This window comes from Leuciscus leuciscus (assembly GCF_965113295.1).
Source record: "Leuciscus leuciscus genome assembly, chromosome: 3".
NCBI lineage: Eukaryota > Metazoa > Chordata > Actinopteri > Cypriniformes > Leuciscidae > Leuciscus > Leuciscus leuciscus.
The window spans coordinates 37672723-37693106 of record NC_138727.1 but is presented as its reverse complement, the minus strand read 5'-3'; the positions used below and the strand labels follow the sequence as shown (position 1 = coordinate 37693106).

General features: G+C 38.5%; 1 protein-coding gene and 1 long non-coding RNA gene across 8 annotated transcripts in view; one reads left to right on the top strand and one right to left on the bottom strand.

Annotated features, from left to right (window-relative positions):
• atf7ip (activating transcription factor 7 interacting protein) overlaps positions 1-20384 on the bottom strand; it is a 43371-nt gene that overhangs the window by 1712 nt on the left and 21275 nt on the right. For 3 of the 7 annotated variants that reach the window (XM_082163580.1, XM_082163579.1, XM_082163577.1), the window contains exons 2-10: positions 6483-6545; positions 5132-5771; positions 4359-4534; positions 3498-3644; positions 3225-3299; positions 3003-3061; positions 1226-1287; positions 478-1140; positions 86-120 (exon numbers count right to left, since the gene is read on the bottom strand). In XM_082163580.1, coding sequence (XP_082019706.1) covers positions 86-120; positions 478-1140; positions 1226-1287; positions 3003-3061; positions 3225-3299; positions 3498-3644; positions 4359-4534; positions 5132-5765 — 1851 coding nt within the window. In that variant the 5' untranslated portion in view covers positions 5766-5771; positions 6483-6545. Of the gene's footprint in view, positions 1-85; positions 121-477; positions 1141-1225; positions 1288-3002; positions 3062-3224; positions 3300-3497; positions 3645-4358; positions 4535-5131; positions 5772-6183; positions 6431-6482; positions 6546-8917; positions 13851-13874; positions 14350-14371; positions 19370-20384 lie in introns of those variants that run through there. The other 4 variants (XM_082163582.1, XM_082163578.1, XM_082163581.1 and 1 more) reach the window with 4 other exon arrangements.
• LOC309494308 lies at positions 6505-8551 on the top strand. Its single transcript, XR_014204289.1, has 2 exons — positions 6505-6638; positions 6741-8551. It is a non-coding gene; the product is annotated as an uncharacterized lncRNA (long non-coding RNA).

Genomic DNA, 20384 nt, shown 5'->3' with positions numbered 1-20384 from the left:
GTCGAAAGAGAAGTCAAATTTAGTATACCACACTTTTACTACACAAAAGTGGTATTTGCAAAGACATGTTTTAAACCTTGCTTACCTGAGTGGGTGTTTTCGGTGTTGAGGCCTGATTATCTGTTAAAAAGAGAAATTAAAACGATTACATTATTAAAAATATGAACTTGATAACACAGTCATAGATTGAATATGTATTACATAGTAATAAATATAGGTAATGTGAGAATAATAAAATATGCTACAAAATATTTTGCTCTTTATAACTTCATATCTGGTACATGCTTTGAATTTTCATTCATTTTCATTTTCAATTAAAATTTTCTGCTACATGTACAAGCCAATGTTTCATTTAAAACTATACTATATTGTATTATTCAATGCTTTAAATAGCATGGTGCAATACAATCTAATGCAGTATGTCAAACAGCAAAAAACAGCAAAATTACAAAACAGAATAAAGACGTTGTCTCATACCGGTCTTTGAGGCCAATGCAGAAGCTGATGGCGGAGCGGCTGCCGCTGATCCTGTCGCTGCTGGTCCCGTGGTTCCTGGAGAAGAGGCGGCTGTAGACACTCCCACAACAGCAGCACACTGAATGGGCGTCCGGGCTGTCGTCACAGATATCCCTGTACTGGGTGAACTAACAGTCCCTGTGCCACCCGGATACACGGCTCTTGCCAAAGACACCGCCGGAGCTGACGATGTGGAGGAAGACGAAACAACACTGCCTGCTGGCTTTTGAAGGATGAAGGTGGTGGTAGCAGCTGTAGTCGTCTTTGCCTTATTGATGCTACTAACCGTAGATAATGATGATACTGGTATCAAACCAACACTACCGGCAGCATTAACCAATGCCCCACTTTGCCCATTTGCCATCGCTAAAGGTAGCTGAATTAAAAGAGGCTGAATAGACACTGACTGACCCCCTGATGTCACCGGGGTGTTAGTCATGACCCCTGTACCGGGACCAGTCTTTAGTAGTAGGGTGCCTGTCTGAGTCTGGCCAGGCAAAGAGGTGGATGAGGGAGTGGAGCTTGTGGTTGTGGAGATGATCTGTAGAATAGGTGTAGAGGCGGCTAGAGCGGAGGAGGCTGGCGCAGTCGGCGTGGACAGAGGTTTGGGCTGTGCTGGGATTGCTGAGGGGAGAGGGAAGAAAAACAAGAGTTATTTAATGAAATAGTTATTTACTAACTATATGCAAGAACTAGAACAAAAGCTCACCAGTTGAATTAGAACCAGTGGGTGGGCTGGACAGTTTGGGATCCATTGTGGTTTTAACAGTACTGTAAAAGAACAGAAATGGTAGGGAAGCATTAAAAATAGCAAAAACAAATAAGTGGTGGACAAGCATTTCAAATATTATTTACTGTAGCTTTTTGAATTAGAATTAGCAGAGCTAATATCTGCAGTTTTTCCCAAACTAGTGTGTCTAGAGAATTGGCTCTACTGAGAGCAACACTCTTAAATGGGGGTGGTATAATCCCCCTTTTTACAAGTTGTAAAATAAGTCTCTTATGTCTCCAGCGTGTGTATGTGAAGTTTTAGCTCGAAATACCCCACAGATAATTTTTTTTACAGCATGTTAAAATTGTCCCTTTTTGAGGGTGAGCAAAAACTAGTTGTTTTGTGTTAAATGCAAATGAGCTGCTGCTCCCGGCACAGAGGGTGGAGCTTCAATAGCTGTGTGTGTGTGTGTGTGTGTGTGTGTGTGTGTGTGTGTGTGTGTGTGTGTGTGTGTGTGTGTGTGTGTGTGTGTGTGTGTGTGTGTGTGGCTCCGATTACCTCACGCAAACACGTACTGAAAATGTCAGAAACTGTTCTGCCTTTTATGTTTAAACCGGAGTCAGACAATGATGGAGAGATTCAAGAAGTGACAACATGCAACAGGACGTTTCTGAATGGTTAGTTGAATTTATGTTGCTGATGTGGAGTTAACTATCTTCAAGTCTTTGATTAGCATATTCTGTCATGATAATCTATAAAATCGTTAGTGTGGGAACTGTTGTAAAATCCATACAGAGTGACATGCTATTGCATTTGTCTTACGTACTGTATTGCAATAAATGTGAAAAGACGAATGTGACAGCTTGAGCAGACAAATGTGCAGTACTACAACAACTCTTCCTCTTCTCAACATGGACTTTGTGTTCCCCGGGGCGGGGTTTATGTACAATTTAGGGCTAGTGATGTCACTAACCCGGGAGGAATGTTGTGTAGTCCCTACCAGCCGTTTGTTGTAGTCCTTAAACTATTTCTTTAAAGGCAAATATCTCCCTTTGTTTGAACTTTGAGCGTTGTAACTTTGCCGATGTTGTTTATGCTCAAACAGCACTAACTAAAGTTAAAAAAGTGAAATCATAATCGACCACCCCTTTCAAAATAAAAGTTCTTTACTGGCATCTATGGTTGTCCATGAAGAACCTTAAACATCCATGGGATGTTAGATTTTTTTAAATGTTCATCACACTGACGAAAAATAATGGTTCACTGAAAGAAGGTTCTTCTATGGCATTGCTTTAGGAACAACAATTTAAGAGTGTACTGAGAGTTTGTTCAACCAATGTGGAAAAAGGATGGTGAAATGTCTAGATCTTGGCAAGTAGGAGCCCTACAGCTTTAGGGGCCATGAACACAGAATGCGTTTTTTGCATTCCACTGCATTGCGCTACACTTGCGCCAAAGGGACGTCTTTGACCATTGCGCTCATGTGTTTTTCGCACATAACACAGCATTCTAGAGAAACAGCCCTCATGTTAAAAGAAGTTCAACTTAAAGGCATTGCATTTTTTCTATTCCACTGCACACGACTTGTGGTGGTGTTGTTTTTTTTCAACACAAAAACACATTCTGTTTGAATGGCCCCTTAGAGGGACTGAAAGGGGTGGAAGACTTTTACAGAAGTGTAGGTTTAGAAGCAAAATGATTGCAACAACTTGTACTGGAGAAAGAGTAGCATGATCTTGTGAAGATTAATAGAGGATATGTCAGATATGTTTACCGTTGTGGTGTAGTCATGTTGGTTGCATTGTTGGCCTGAGCAGCAGAGGCAGCATGAACCTGATTAATGGGAAGCAAAGTGCATTTTACCTTAGAAGTGAACTCAACCTTACATTCAAAAGCAGATTTTGCCTGCAATCAAACACTAAGAAGAGTATTATATTTATAGATAAAGGACCACATCTTTATTCCCCAATAACTGAACAAAAATTCACACTCTTACCTCTTGAGTTCTCTTTGAGTTCTCGGAGGCCTGATTAGCAGCACCAAACTTTTTGGCTAGCCGGGAAATCTTAGCCTAAAGTTAAATCACAATTTTATTGATGTTATGTGTCCAGCATGATAATATTTTCAAAATGACATACTTAGATTGAGCAAAACATTCATATGTATATTGCACTCTGTGGTTTAAAGTTATTAAAAGCATTCAAAGAAAGACAAGCCTGTTTCTATTTGATGCACAATAGCAATATTTCTTGTATAATTCTGAACTCACCTGTAGTGTGTTAATATGCTGCAAAGCATTCTGTTGTTTGGTTGCATTGTCAATCTTCTCCACTCTCTCTTTCAGCTCTTTTATGCTTCGGTCAAATACGGTCAACTGCAGCACCCGTAACCGTTCCTCAACTAACTGCTGTACCATCTAATAGGAAGAAAGACAAGAAATCTAATTAAGGTCTTAAGTCTTCCAAAAGGAAGAGAATTAGACTTTACAGATCATCAGAACTATGTTTATCATGAACATTATAAAGGAGTATTCTTTTCTGCAGATAATTTGGAAAATCCCCCCATGAAAACAAATATTAAGACTAAAAAGGGCATAATAGGTCCTCTTTAAACAAAGCAATCTTGTCTTTTCAGAAGACTTGGATTAGGCTTTTGTCTATCAACTCTTTAAGCTTGAAAACTTTGGTTGAATGAACTAACAATATTAAGTAGGAAATGAGAGGTTATTAAATCTTAATTTGTGCTTCCAAAGCTGAATGAAAAACCTTCAAATATCGTCCTTTGTGTTCCACAGAAGAAAGAAAGCCATACAGGTGTGGAATGTGAAATTATGACAGAATGTTCATTTGTTTTGGTGAACTATCCCTGTAAAAGTGATTATACACACGACAACTTTTTGAGGAATGTTGCTGGGCAATGTTGCCGTCAACGGGCAACCAGGATCTTAAGTAGCTAGATAGAAATTTGTTGCCCATTCTCAATGGGGAAGTGCCCAAGCAACACTGCTCAAAAAGCTGCCGTATATCATCACCTTTAGACTCATTTACTCATTCATCAAAGCATGCTGTTGTGCATGGTCATGAACTGCATGTTATAGATGCTGTACATAGATTTCAAATCAAAAACAAACCTTCTCCAGTTTATGGCGGCTCCCTGCATTGCCTGTGATTTTCAGCTCCAGCTGAGCCTCCAGCTCCTCACCCTCAAGCCTTGCTCGTTTTCCATCTCTCTCCTCGATTTCTTTGTCATCTTCATCTTGCTCCTCAGACAATGATCTCTTTGTACCAGCAGGGGAGCTGTTGTCTTCTGTTAAGTAGAGGCAGAGGAAGGGTTTAGGTTTAAAGGCAGTGCCTGCAACTATTAAAACAGGGATATTAGCGTAACGAATGTTAGCTCAAACGCTGACAGTTGTTGACACTTAGGTAGGAAACTCGAAATTGTTTGATCATTTGAGACAAAAATAAATTCTATCATCTTTTACTCATCCAGAACCGGTTTAACTTTTTCTACTGTAAAACACAAAAGATATATTGAAAAATGTTGCAGCTTTTTTTGTCAAAAGGATTCAAAAGTTTTTTGTTTTTTGTTTTTCTCATTGAATGGCTCCAAATTTGTGTTCCACAGAAGTAGATTGAGTGGTTGAGTATATAGCGACAATTTTCATTTTTTGATAACGTATCCCTTTAATTAATCAGATTGCAAAGCAATTCATTAATATCAGGATTTGAGAAAATAAATAAATAGGGAAGCTCATATTTTCCACTAAAGTATTCAAAGGAGTGCCTTTTTACAGTCTCCACAAATAAATTGTATGGGAATGCAAGAATGACAAAGATCTCACCACCCCGAAATTATAGATTGACCAGTAGTTTGCAGGCAGGTTGGGTTTCTAGACATTCTCACCTCCTGCATTTTCAGAAGTGCCTTTTTCATCTTTTTGGTCCTCTTTCTCGTCATCTACATTCATCTTCTCCTCGCTACTTTCTTTGTTTTCATCTTTGTCTGCTTGGATTTCATCCTCTTCGCTCAAGCACAAAAATCCTTCTTTAACCTCTGGATCACAGTTTAACCCAGATGGAGAAGCAGAGAGAGAAGAGGAGGAACTTTTATTGCTTGTCTCCTTTTTCTCTTCTGTGGCCACAAGGGGGTCGTCCATATCCATAGAAGGTGAGGTAGCCTGTGCGTTGGGTGGAGAGGGGGATCGAGAGACAGATGGAGAAGGGGAACAGCGAGCTGAATCCGGGGCAGGTGACATCAAGTCGGCCTCTTTATGAGTCAAGTCTTTCTCTTTCTCCTTCACTTTCTCTTTCTCCTTATCCTTCTCCTTATCCTTCTCCTTCTCCTTCTCCTCGGTGTGGGTGCCATTCACCAGCGGTGTCTGAGGTTGTGATGAGGAAGAGGAGTAAGAGGCGGAGCTGGAATTGGTGGTTGTCAGGGTGTTGTGCAGAGCTTCCAGTTGTTGCCGATCACTCATCTTCATAGTTTTCCGTGCACGGAAGATTTTCTTCTGAGGTTCCTCAGGTACAGCTACTTCCATTTTCACCTGCGAAACAATACGAGGATATGGTCAAACAAATGTTTTATATCCTAAACAGGCTAGTTAGCAAAACTCCATGCAGTACTCAACACATCTGATTAATCTAACCAAGTACAAGTGTCTTTACTGAAGAGTGACCACAAGGTGTCACTGTCATTCATCTAAAAGCCATTTCCTGCTGTTCTTTTCCATTGCCATTTTCTCTTGACCTCAATCACAATACCTTCTGTTAACTGTAACAAAACCGTAATAATAACCTTGGACTAAGGCTTTGACAAGTTTTTTTTAGATTGTAATTCCTCCAAAGTAAAAGTACTACACTGTTTAGATCTGTTTATCCACACTATCAGTCTGAGCTGAAGCATCTCTCTAATAAACAAGCCACAAACCACTAGAAATCTGTTTTGAAAAGAGTTACCTAACAAAAACCAATAACCTTCCTCAGTTCAATTGACATGACTAGCGAGTTGGTAGGGCCGTAACAGCCAGCAGTGCATCTGATTTCAGAATAATAAGAGGGAGAGCAGACTTTGTGTCCTCCCCCTCAACGTGATTGGTGCAATTCTTAGCCAATAAGAGCAGCACACTACAGAATCTGCTAGCGACAAGAGGAGTTCATTATATAATGCAGATTTTCAAAGTTACTATCGTACTTAAACTAGACTCGTACTTCTGTCTCCATGTTAATCATCACAAAAAGACATTAGTTTGTCTTACCAGGCTTCTGTAATGTCTCGTACTTTCCTGTTCATGGATTAGGCAGCCAGTCGCTTGAGGATCCTAAAAAAAAGAAAGAAAGAATTGAAATATTAGGTATGAAATTAAGTTAAAAATAGTTTCGCACACATTCTAACTAATTTCATGCTAAAGTTAGTTCTTCAGCTCATAACCATATCCAAACATCCTTCAGCTCCCTCCCTCCCTCATGTTTTAATTAATAAGTTGCTTTCAAAATGTTACGTAATCATAACCCAGTAATTTAACATAACCGATGAGCGCTAGCATATTGTCTACTTGATTATTTAGCAATCTAGTCAACATATTTCCTTATTTCTACGCACATGGATTACAATCCATGCTGAATCTGTTGCCAAATGTTATGACAAAGGCCACATACAGTGAACTCATTGCAAGCTGTGCAAAAATAACAATCTACAGAGAAAAACAAAGAACTTGAGCAAACAGCTAAAGAAACAAAGGTGGTGACATCCTGCAATTAAAGTAGATGTTTCCCCAATACTACACAATTTAGAAACTAATTAAATTCAGATTAATCACAAAATAAGTACATCACACAATATGTGGTAAAGAAGTACGCTGCAAATTGTTATCCTGATAAGACGAGGTAATATTAAACCCTATTTGCCATTTAAAAAGACTGAATTTTACTGGAGGACATGCATTTAAAAATAAATTACAATACTGGTGTTCTCTTTCAGAGCTTAAGATACTAGAAGTTTCTAAATTAATATAAAAAGAATAGCCTCTTGGCATTTAAACAATTAAAAACTTGTGATCTGAAACAAGAAATAATATGGTCAAGTTTGTTACTTAAGCAATAAAACCATTCAATACTAGTAAAAGTAACTCCTCTCAGCCAACACCAACATTTATAAACAAAATCAAAATACCATAAACCTCAAAATATTAAACAATTTCCTGTATTTTACAATATTCCCAATGATAACAGCTGAGCAAATTGCTAGCATTGAACTTGCTATTAGCATCAAAGCACCTTACTAATGCTCATTCTAATGCTTAACATCAACTTATTCTCAGTACTTATTCTCTACTCCAGTTATTCTCATCTTTTCTTTGTTTACTACACATCCCAAAAAAATATCTTGCCAAGATCTGCAAGCATAAATCCACAGGACACCACATTGCTGCTGTGCTGCTAAATTAGCAATTGTCATCCTGGCAGGTGTGAATGACGTGGCTTACATATATATACACACACCAGTCCATTAGCAAAATCTTTAACCTCCTGTCAACAGCCATTCCCCAAAGTTCTGGTATCCATGACAACCACGAAAAAGATTTTTACTTAATTCACTTGTAAGTTCTATTAGCTTTGACAAATTTTCCTTTCTAAACACTGAAGTGTCACCACAAACTGCTGAGTCAGGAGCAAGACAGGTAACAAGGTTGTACAAGACACAAATTAAGGTGTCAAGCAAGCTGACAACAGACAGCCATTTAGTAACCCAAAACGAACACTAAAAAACATTTGACATTTCATGTCATAAACCCCCCTCCCAAAAAACACTAATGTGTGACAAAAACTAAAGAGTAATAAAGTGCATCTCTGTATTCCTCCATGTCCTCGGTTTTATGTCCACAGAAAATACATTCATTTTATAAAAATGGCTGCTAGCTTCTGGGAAGCTTGTTGTTCTAATGTTGATCACCGCGCACAGCCTCACTGTGGCCCTCCCCCACCCCAACTGTAAACATAGACACTGAGGTTCCCGCTCATTGCAAAATGGTCGCCAGAGCTGCGGTGTAAAGCCAGGCTCAGTTTTACAGTACTCCTCCTCCAGAGGCTCAGGCCTGAATATCCAAGTCCCGCTCAATGCAAGTTGATTTCAGCGATATAACCTCTTGTGGACTGCTAATAAAGAACTGTTCGCAAAATAGCCGAACATTGTATCCCGTATTGAAAACCGTTTCAAGGTAAAATACCTGCAATAAGTTCTATGGTAAGCTGACAAAAAAAAAAAGGTTTGCTCCATCTAAAATAAGCAAATCACTAATATTCCATTAGAAGGCATTAAATATCAAAAGATCGCAAGGAATTGCGTTCGTTTACGGTTTGCACGCAATCAACACTTCCTGATGCCAAAGCCCAAAGTATGACTTGAAAATATCCCAGTCAAATGTAAAATAGATGATCTCAATCATGTTAGAACTGCACAATTCTCACTAACAGCCAAAACAAAAAAGACCAAAAAAACAAAAACAAAAAAAAAAAACGTAAAAAGGGTTGTTTCTGCGATAATACGAAGACATGAAAATACATCTAGAATTTTTCTTAAAACAGATAAAACAAACATCCACCAAAATGTCCATTAATCTTACAAGTACACAACACTAAATTTGAATGCGAAAAAATTGAAGTCCTCAATAACCAAAACAGCTCAAAAAACAACCTTGAGGTTTAGTCTTCAGGAGTAGGCCTTGATTAGTAGGGAGCGCAAAAATGGGAGCATGCCTAGCTTCCAACTAGCTCAAAGCGCACACAACAAGAAAAGAGGAACAGAGAGAGACAGAGAGAACGGGAGGGGGAAGGGATCTCATGTGGAGAGGCGGAGCACATTCTTTGTAAGGTGTTGGCTGTAACTAGAATAGAAAAACAGTGTAGCTACACACAATTGTAGCGTTACAACCAACAGGCCAGCGTTATATGAAACAAAAGGTCACATTTTGACTTATGATAAGCCTGTGAGATGATTCATCTCATCATAAAATCTCACTGACCGACCAGCAGTCTCAAACCTGCAATTAAAGGTGTTCAAAAACAAGACATTCATACAAAAACCTTTAGAAAAGAGGAGAAAATAAAGAACAAAGGAAAAAAACATCAGCAGCAAGAAAGAAAAACTGCCATATGCTGTAAAGCAAAAAACAGACCCCTCCCCCACTGCTGCAGGCACAGAGAAAACAGGGTGGAAAATTACTGCGATGTGGATCGTACCATTGCAACAGAAGAGGGGTGTCTCACGTGCACCGCTGTGTGTCAACACAAGAGGGAGCGCAGCAAAACTGAATCTGCTCTGCATTTTAAAAATAAACCAAATGACAACAATTTGCCTATAAGCATTTTTACTAAAGTCCATATTTTTCAATACATAACTTGGTAGCGTACATCCCAATACAGCACAAAAATATTTTGGCAGTAGCTTTGCTATTGCACAAAAGCAGGTTTATCACAAGGTAAAAGGTCAAAAACCATAAATGTAAACAACTGAGCAAAATGAGCTATCACCATTTTCAATGTGATGCCAGACAATTAAGCATATTCATATTTCATGCCTTTTGACTATTACCTCTTAGTCACATTGAACCATTCTCAGCTAAAAAAATAGCAAAAATTGTGATGATATTTCATGACTATGCGAAATCGAATAACTCACAAGAAATGAATTGTTCTATTCATTGTTTTCCTAGTAAAGGAAACCTATCCTGACTAAATATCACTCAAAAACTAAATTTTGTTAGGCACAGCAGTTAGTGCAGGTGTTCTGACACATTTAACTAAAGTGTTCATTCCAGCAATAGAAGTACTAATCCAGCTCATGACATTTTCCGATTTTATTCCCTCCTCTTCTCCCAATCCTTTCCTGTCATCTCTCAACTGTGCCTATAAATAAAACTGAAAAGGGCATAAAAAAAATCCCTACAATCAGTCCTTGAGAACAACATAGACGACCTTATCTAAACAAATCTATTCTAGTTCAGATAGCTGCTATTTCTGCTGTCAATTTTCACACACGAAAAAAAGAAATATTAGCACAACAAATTTAACAGATCTCCTAAAGCCTAATGACATTTATGTTGCAACTCATGGAGTTCCCAGCAGACAGTATTAGCACTGATGATGCGTTTTCACATACTCCGAAGTCTGACATGATCCAAACCAGACGCGCCATGACCAAAGCGCTCTTCCACATGAATCCACGCTCCTGTCCTAGCCATGACAAGCGACACTGAACTTTGCCCATCTCACGGTTTCCATTTTTGCAGCTTTACCCATTTTCACAAACATCAAATATGACATCCCTGAATATCCAAAAGGATATACAAATAAAAATGGTGCTGCCTGGAAACACATCATAGAAGTCATGAAAACACAAGGTTTGTGGATCTTATGCCTGGTACACATTGGACTATTTTGGACTGTCCCAGACGAAAGATGACCAATCGTGGCGATTTCTGTGGTCCTATGTCGTACAGTGAGAGAGGTTCAAAGATGGCAGTTGTCACGGTCTTGCAACCAAAGACAGCCTGCGATCATTTTCTGACATTGTCAGAAATTTGGCATGATCATCTCATAGTGTGTTTGCTGATACAACCTACGTCTACTGACTAGCCAATTAAAATGCAAAACTCGAGCTCCATTTACAAAATTGGCATGCCAAGTTGGCCTCTTTTCCCTCGTCCATATTCTCCTTTCATGTACTTTTTTTGTTTTCTCCAGCGCACATAAAAACCACAATTGCCAAAAATGGGATCCATCTTGCTTTATTTGTTTATTACTCGCGAATGCTGACTTTTTATTCTTCTATACTAACTTGCGTCGTAGCCTACGATTCAATAGGTGTCATCATCGTACAGTCTGCATAAATGTCGTACACAAGTTTTTTAGATCCATGTCGTACAGTGTGATCTTATAGGATTCCCCAAATTACAGTCTGTAGCAGGCATTAGATTGACGCAGTTTCAGCAGTAATGTGCATAATATATTGCGAGTGCAAGAGAATGTGCAAACTGAGAAAACCCACATACTGATGTGATTTTGTCGCAAAGCATTTTCACTTTCAGAGTGGACAAAGTTCGCTTGCTGTTGAAATCTAGTTGCACCACATCTGGTTAAGACATACGTCTGCCTAGCAGCACTGAGCTTGTCAATGCCCCTTTCGTACTAACATATTCGGCGCCATCCACAATCAATAAACGTGCATGAATGATGTGCACAATGAACCTAATACTTCTCAGGCGCATCTCATGATCATGAGAGAACGCAAGTACGTCTAGCCATCTCACACCAAGTGTGAACGGAAGGAAAAGAGTTATCTGCTGCATAAAAAGTTGTTTTGGAAACGTATTGATTTCCACACCAGAAAAACACCAGTCTTTTTTTCTTTCTTTTTTTCCTTTAGAAGACCATTAGGAAAAACATTCCATGAAACTGCAGAGAGAAATTACACCAAAAAAAGTGTAAAATGGGAATGGAAAAGAAGTTCCATTAGAGTGGAGGTGAAACTCATGCAATGAGAACACTCACTCCTCCCCCACTGCTGAAGAATGTGCAGTCAAAACGGTAAAAAAAAAAGAGAGACAGGGATCGTACGATAACTAAAAGCAGGGGTGTGGAGATGCAGTAATTTGAATACAAGGAAGACCGTGATAAAACTTTGTATAGTATTTTGCAGTTGTGTGTCTGATGTTCCTAATGTCGGATGAAGGCCTTGAAGGAGGCTGAACAGCATGGTTTTTATCTGATAAATTTGAAGCTCTTTGTTTTCATATAGAGGAAGTCTGGCACCTTCTCAGTACAGTCACAAGGGAATTAAATAAAAAAAAAAAGAGCATAATACTGCAGCTATGATGAGAACAATAAAAAAAAAAATGCTATCAGGGTGTAAAAGATTCAATCTATTATATTCATTTCTCTACGGTTTCGCACTAGCTTTAGCTTTACTTTACGACGTTATAACTATTCTGGTCTATTTTTTACATTTCTTATCACGGCACTGCTAATATTGTTGCGTACATGATTACTGGCTTCTGTTTTATTCTAATAAAATTTATTAGCAGAAGATTTTTATAATGATATTTTTAATTGTGTGATAAAAAAAAAAAAATTCACTACACCAAGGGGATTCCGACAACTGAATATCATGATTACGGCTTTGAGACACAGCTGTTTTACAATGAGACGTGCTCCCAAACTACATTTCATAGTTTTCTGTGGCAGCAGAAGATAAAGCATCAGATTCAGACCTAAAGTTCCACATTTGCTCTTTATTATACAGTATTAGTGTCAAATAAACTCCCTTCTTTGTTGGTAAGAAGAAAAAGCGGATTTTATTCCGACCAAAATCACTTGAAACCGAATCCCGATGTTATTGCGAATTCCTAACTCGCAAGTAGAGAATTCCCAAGAGAATGTAGCGCAGATGTACAAGCACAAGAGAAGTACAAGCGCAGATGACCGGCAAAGGATATGGCCTAATACTTACAACATTTAGGGCCACTGGTGAAATAAGAGCATTACAACAACTTGAACCCATCTTAAAACCCTCCAACACAACAACTGTTTGTATAAAAACAGCTTTCCTTTAAAAACTGCTGTATGCACACCCAGCTAATAACAGACTGAAACCAGTTGAGACAATCTCATAGATCTCTCTCATGTGCCTAAAAAAAAAACACTTGGAGGTTTCTGGTAAAGCAATCAGATTAACTAATTTCTGGCAATTTTATTTGATAAATGAACTTATTTTCCTCACTTTGCTCACTGTCTGATCAATAACAGTGTCAAAACCCCACAAGACTGTCTTACATATGCGTGAAATAGAAAATATTTCAGGCACTAGAGCTTAAACTCCTTCTAGAATGACAGGAATCAAACGCGGCACAACAACAGTAAACCGTGCACATTCTGCAGTTACCACTGAGAGCCAGAATTACAGCGAAGTCTCTTTAAGGGCCCCTCCCCCGCTCTGCCATTTCATACAAGTAGCTCTGCAGTGCAATAACACAAAATGGCCACCAGCTCGGCTGCTGGCAAGCCAAACAACTGCACTATCCATGTGACTTAAACCAGATTAGATTTGATTTTACAAGTTGTCTATTTTAATTTAGCCAACTCGCATGGAGCAAGCATCTGACTCTCTCCGGTTCCTAACGTCGGAGTTCCTTCCAGCAGTTGATTTTCTTTTTGCGTCAAGAAGGTGCTTCAATTCATCCTCTTGAAGGTTGTGAAACTCCAATTGTCTTCAATCATTCACGTCTTTAGATCCCACAAAATAACCTGCTATATGATAGCACAGAGGTGGCCTTTTGTCTTCTGGACAGCGTAAAGATGTTTAAATTGATGCGTCAGGTGGGTGTTGCTCCATTGAGCTATATTATCATCAGTCTTCCGGTTTTGCTTCATCCTGGAGTTCTACGATGTTATAGTACTCTTCAATCCGTGTTCCTCATCTTCAACACATTGTACTTGACAAGTCAGAGTTATAGAATAGAAGCAACATCTCTAGACATGCATGGCTAAGTCAATCTATTTATTTTAGTTAAATACATTTGGCAAGCACTGTTAAAGGAAAAGGCCTAAGTATGTTAGCTCTACTACAAGGGTGCTCAATCCTACTGGGGATTTACCTCTGTGCAGATTTGATTTTCAAGATTGTGTTTGGTTCCAAAAAGGGACCTGAACCAGCTAATCATGCTCCTCAGGATCACCTGTAAATTACCACAGGTGAGTTAAACGAGGGTTGAACCTAAATTCAGATTAAAGGAAAATCTCAGGACTGAGTACCCCTGAACCACATAATATCTGCCTAAATAAACTGGTTAAGAACCAACATACATTTTTAGCACATGTTAGACACTCATCAATATCGCATTATGTAGCAAAATGGGTTTTTTTAAGTTTTTTTTTAAAATACCCGCATTTTAAACTAACGGTAAAAAAATAAATAAAAAAAAAAATAAATAAAAAAAAAAATAAAAAAAAATCGCAAAAACATGTCTAACTTTGATAAATCACATGTAAACATATTGTGCAATCTAGTAAAATAAACCACATTCCCACAAGGATTCTACTAAAAAGAAACAAAACTACAAAAGTACAGGAAGACAGAGAGCTGTGACCTTACACTGCTATCCTCAAATGCAGGCCACCTTCTGCTTGGAGGAGAAATTTGCAAGCGTGACTAGCCGTCGTGCGATCAAAAGCCTAGCAGTAAAACTGAGCAGAGGTGGGGGAGGGGCAGGGCTAGGGCTGTACCATGGATTTTACAGGGGTGCTACCATTATTCATTTCAATAAGTATTAAACACACTAATATACAATATTTGACACAGACAAATGAGCTGTACTATATATATCCACATAACTGCAGAGGGGATAAAAAGGATTGTTCTCTTAGCAATACGTTTATTCCGGTTATCCTTTTGGATTTTTCTTACCAAATTAAATAAAACATGTTGAGAGAATTAAACATGTTAAACAGAATTTAAACTGAAAACGGTTTTAAACAAACATTAGATCTCAACATATCAAACTAGCTGAAACTAGTTCTAGAGCAGAGTCAGTCACACTGCAGTGTAGCTCCACCCTCTTGCTGCAAAGTAACACAGCAGAGCAGACAACGGAAAATTACTGGAGAGTACAGAGCATACCATTAGAAGGGCCGAGAGGGGGAGACACTCTTAACTTGGACGTTACAACGGTTCGAGTTCCAAACAGACATTAATTACAGGTCTTTTCCATATGAGGTCCAACTAATCGAGAGTCTGCTATGTCTGCCAAACAGCACTGAGGTGTTCCAATGAGACCCAACTTTAAGCGCATATTGAGGCAGACGCAAATATTTTTTAATCGAAACATTTAAATAATTTGGGATATGAATCTGTAATACAGCGGGTCTCAAACGTAGCCCATGATTAGTCATGAGAGAACGCAAGCATGTCTAGTCACACCACCTCAAGGAGCACACAAAGGAGTTCATGGAAGGGGGAGGGGAGCACATGTTGGACTCTTCCATGTTTGCAGTTGTCTTTAAAACGTGGACTTCTACACTAGAAAAATAGTAAGACTTTAATAGATCCCAACTATTATTTCTTTGAAAGACAGCAAGAAACACAACTGTCATCAGCAACCTAAACAGTTTGCAAGTCCTTGCCATGATTGAACAAGCAAAGCCAAACTCCACAAAACAACTGAAGGCTTTCGATTAAATTATGCATTGCGAAAAAGTGAAGCATACAATAAAAAAAATCTAATAAATAAAAGCTGTCAAATTTCAGGGGGATAAAAATCATGATTGTGAGAACACTCTCGCTTCCCCCACTTTTGCAGAACATGTAGAAAAAAAAAAAAAAAAACTGTATAAATTAATAGACAGGGAATGTACTACTAAAATCTGCCTAAATTAACATACAATCACAATTTAATTATAGTGTGTGTCTGCATTTACAGATCTAGGCTAGTAGCTTATAAATTTAACGGGGGCTTATGCTCTGCCAAGCTTCATCTCAACAGCTTGGAATTTTCCGATTCGTGTGTAGCACTAGCTCTCAATGCAGAGAACACACTCAATCTGCTGGTCAGTTGGTCACCTCAGTAGTTTCAATAATCAGAAAGCCAGCTTTAGGAGCAAGTTCTGAGTCTATATAGCCGTTTCAGTAGTGCGAATTCACGAATGGCAAGAGGCATTAATTTAAAATCTCAGTAGTGTTCTGCCCAAATGCTAATTCATATCAGCAAGCTTTTCATTGTTCATACAAGTTCAGGTTAATGTTTTTTTTGTTTTTTTTTTGTTTTTTTTATCTGGATGCAGGCCCACATGCTGCTTTTACCCTGCACAAGTAGCCACAGATTTGTCTGCACCGCTAATCAGAGACTACGACACGCTGCTGCTGAATCTACAGCACCACGGCAAGGGAAATTATAGTTGAGCTGAGTTCACAGTGTGAAATGAACGTGATGAGAAAGAAGCCAAGGAGAACTGCGAAATAATACTGATAGTATGAATAAACCGAATAAACATTTTTACTGCATTGTTCTCGCTGGCTGCACACAACAAAAGACAGTAGTCTAATTTGTGAACAAATAACTAGGCTATATGCTGATTCTTTGTAATGAATCAAAAGAAAAAAAATTCAAACTTGAGTTATCAGGTTGAATCAGTCTAATGACTCACTCGATGAATTAGCATCTGACTCACTGTCAGTTACTGTCATTTTAGTCATGTCCAACTCAAGATGAACAGAGAATGGTATTGACTAAGACTTCACATGACATACAATAGCAGGTTCTGTGTGGGCATCTCAGTACTAGTTACTGGTACTGAAGCAGATGCCAGCTAACTCTAGTTACTGGTACTGAAGCAGATGCCAGCTAACTCACTCACTAGTATTGTACATTAGCCAGGTCATTACCATTTAATTCAATGTTTTAAGTCAAAACAAAAAGAACAACACAAAATTGTATAGGCTACAATCAGGGTGTAAAATGAGATTCTCATTTTAGAAGACCTGAGACTTTTGCTAAAGAGTGCCAGAACTACACATTTTTACAGTTATGGAGAATATTGGTATTTATTTGCCTCTATTATTTAGCATTGGTTTAGACTAATATTTATTTATAGCTTTTTTCTCATCCATTTTTGTAATTCAGTATTGTGGGACTGCTAAAATTCTTGGCTCCTTGTTCAGCATTTGCATTTATATAATTTAAAATTGTATGTCCCATTCAACAAAAACATTTTAAAATGAATAAATGTTGCGGTATTTGCAAGTGCACAACAAAAAGTTTAGACAAAAGACAACAACAAAAAAAAAGTTTTGAAGAAATTCTTCAATGCATTAACCAATCAAAAACTATTCGCTGCTAGCATGAAAAACATAAGATATGCCAAGATCCTCCCCCAATCTTCACTGGGATGAAGAGAAGACACCCAAGTAAAAATATAGACGCTCAAATGGAATATACCATTTTCTAATTTGTAGGGCAGCACAAACATTAACAGAAGCTAATCCATGCCACACATTTTTTTTTTAAAATAAAAAATAAAGTATTATTAGAGAGATTTTCTGGTGAAATGGGTACAAACATGACCTGCATACATCTTAAAAACGAATAATTCAATAACTCCCTTTAGCCAAAAAAAAACAAAACAAAAAAACAGCTTTCCTCTTGTAATGCTACTGTATGCACAGCCAGCTAATCACAGACACGACCGGCAGAAACCGGCTGAATCCAGTTGAGACTGGCTTAGCTGTGGGTTGTATGTCATAGATCTCGGTCATGTGTCAGTCTTTGTTCCTGATAACATACACTAACTAACTAGCGGATCAAGCTACAAAATAAAATTGTAATAATGAACTGATCTAAAATGTCCTTGTTCTGTGTAATAAATTATTACTTTCCAAAACGAACAAAATGATCATACAAGTGCATGAAATGAAACATTTCATGCATTGAAGCCTAAATCCTCCAAGAAAGACTGAAACCAAACACGGCACAACAACAGTAAACCGTATACACGGTGCAGCTACCATGGAGAGCCAGAATTACCACGAAGTCTCTTTAAGGGCCCCTCCCCCGCTCTGCCATTTCATACAAGTAGCTCTGCAGTGCAATAACACAAAATGGCCACCAGCTCGGCTGCTGGCAAGCCAAACAACTGCAGCTGCACAAATCATGTAAATTAAACAGGAAGAAATGACTAAATTAAAATAAAGTGCCTTTGTTTCAGGGCTGTGTCTAGCATGCATGTAGCATGTTTCTTCACATCTGATGTTCCTTGCATCTAGATGCATCCAGTTCATCCATACAGGAGCTTATTTTTTGCTTTTAAAATTGTCAGCTTTTAATCATGCTGCATCATCAAGATCGCACAACTACTACAGAGGGCATAGTCTATTCAGTTATTCAAGCCTTGGTCTTCTGTTCTCAGCATCACAAAGATGGTTTCCGCTATGAATCAGGTGCAGGCTAGTCCTGTGATTCTTCAGAGATATCTGATCATACTTCAGTCTTGTGCCATTGCTTCATACTTGTGCATTGGAGTTTTAATGGAGCGCTTTTAAAGGGTTCTCTCTTCAATCCATGCAGACATCCCTTACCCTTGTCACCTTGCACTCAACGAGTGACAGTTATGGAATAGTAGCAATGTCTCTGGACATTAACTGCATGCTCTGTTTTATAGATAAATGCAGGTCATGCTGTCTCAGAAATATTGTGAGGTGAAAAAGCCAATAGCATGTACTAACATGTTGTCCACACCGCATCCAAGTGGCATGTCACATCAAAGTGTAATCACCACCATTCTAATTGATAAAAGCCATCTATATTGGAAGCACCTGATGCCTTTAGTTTACAAACACCCCGTTTTTATGTATGCCACGCAACACAGCTACTCCAGCCACTTTTACCCATCCAACTGATATAAAACTATTCATTATTCAAATTTAAATAATTTAAGTTCTGAACCTTTTCTCAAAGGCCAGCTGGATTGATTTTTCTGGTCTGTAGTTTGGTCTGGTCTCGCTTTATCTTATTTAAAACAATTCAAAACTGCGCAATTAAAAAAAAATGCTAATTTTAGCTCATGTAAGGAGTTAGTTTATTAACATGCTACTTTATTAAAATCTTCCAAGTTTACATTTCATTGGACCAAGCACTTTGTAGTTGCATGCCACTTTACAGCTTTTAGTATTCAAGCTGTAACACAAGGGTGCTCAATCTTGTGTGTAAACTAGTTTAGTTCGGCCTCTAAACAAGCACACAAGGAATCTAATCAAGATCCTCAGAATCTTGTAAATTACCAGCAGGTGCACTAAGGTAGGGTTAAACTTAACCTCTGAACCTTTTCTCCAGGAAAATCTCCAGGAGCAGGACTGAGTACACCTGAAAGACATGCCAAAATCAACTGATTGAAAACCAATCAACTGCTTTTAGTATGTTAGCATAGTCAATACATGTGACACAGCTACAGAAAAATGGTTTTTATACTAAATACTGATGCGCAGTGAATCGCAAGCACCCCACTTACTGCGTTATTACATTTAGTTGATTTCATATATTTTACATAGCTCTATAAATCATGCACGAAGAGACACTAATGAAAATACAAACAATTAAATAAGTACAGGAAGACAGAGAGCTGTGACCTTACAGTACTACCCTCAAATGCAGGCCACCTTCTGCTTGGAGGAGAAATTTGCAAGCGTGACTAGCCGTCGTGCGATCAAAAGCCTAGCAGTAAAACTGAGCAGAGGTGGGGGAGGGGCAGGGCTAGGGCTGTACCATGGACTTCACAGGGGTGCTACCATTTAATTCTACTAATTTCTATCAGTAATTACACTAATTACTTCTCACTGAAAAATGAGTGCTAATATAACTACAAGGGGGGAAAAAACAATTGTTCTCTTAACTTTAATTAATTTAATTATTCAGGTTTTAACTTTTTTCTTACTAAATTAACTTTGCGGTGGATGTGCTGTGAAACAGAATTGAAACTGAGAACTGTAAAAAAAAAAAAAACATAGCCTAAATTAGGTCTCAACATATCAAACTAGCTGAAACTAGTTCTAGAGCAGAGTCAGTCACACTGCAGTGTAGCTCCACCCTCTTGCTGCAAAGTATAACACCAGAGCAGACAGTGGAAAATTACTGGAGAGTACAGAGCATACCATTAGAAGGACCGAGAGGGGGAGACACTCTTAACTTGGACGTTACAACTACATGAGTTCCAAACAGACATTAACTAGTTGTCATTCTAAGGTCCACTTACTCAGAGGTCCAACATATCCGCATTGAGTTTGTCGCAATCTCCTCCATCAGTGCCCCTCAGCTTTAACGAAAGCGCGCACATATAGACGCAAAAAAATATGTTAAAACAAAAATACAATTAACTGTGGAAAAGAGTCTGTAATACAGCGGTTCTCAAGCTTAGCCCAGGATTAGTCATGAGAGAACTCAGGCACGTTTAGGAGCACACAAAAGAGTAGATGGAAGGGGGAGGGAAGCATAGCTTGGACTCAACTACGTTTGCAGAGGTTCCTTTAAAACATGTTCCTTTTAAACCAATAAAGAATATTAACATCCTCTGGATCACTGAATCCTGTAAAAACAATAAACTGCCCTCAGTAACCAAAACAG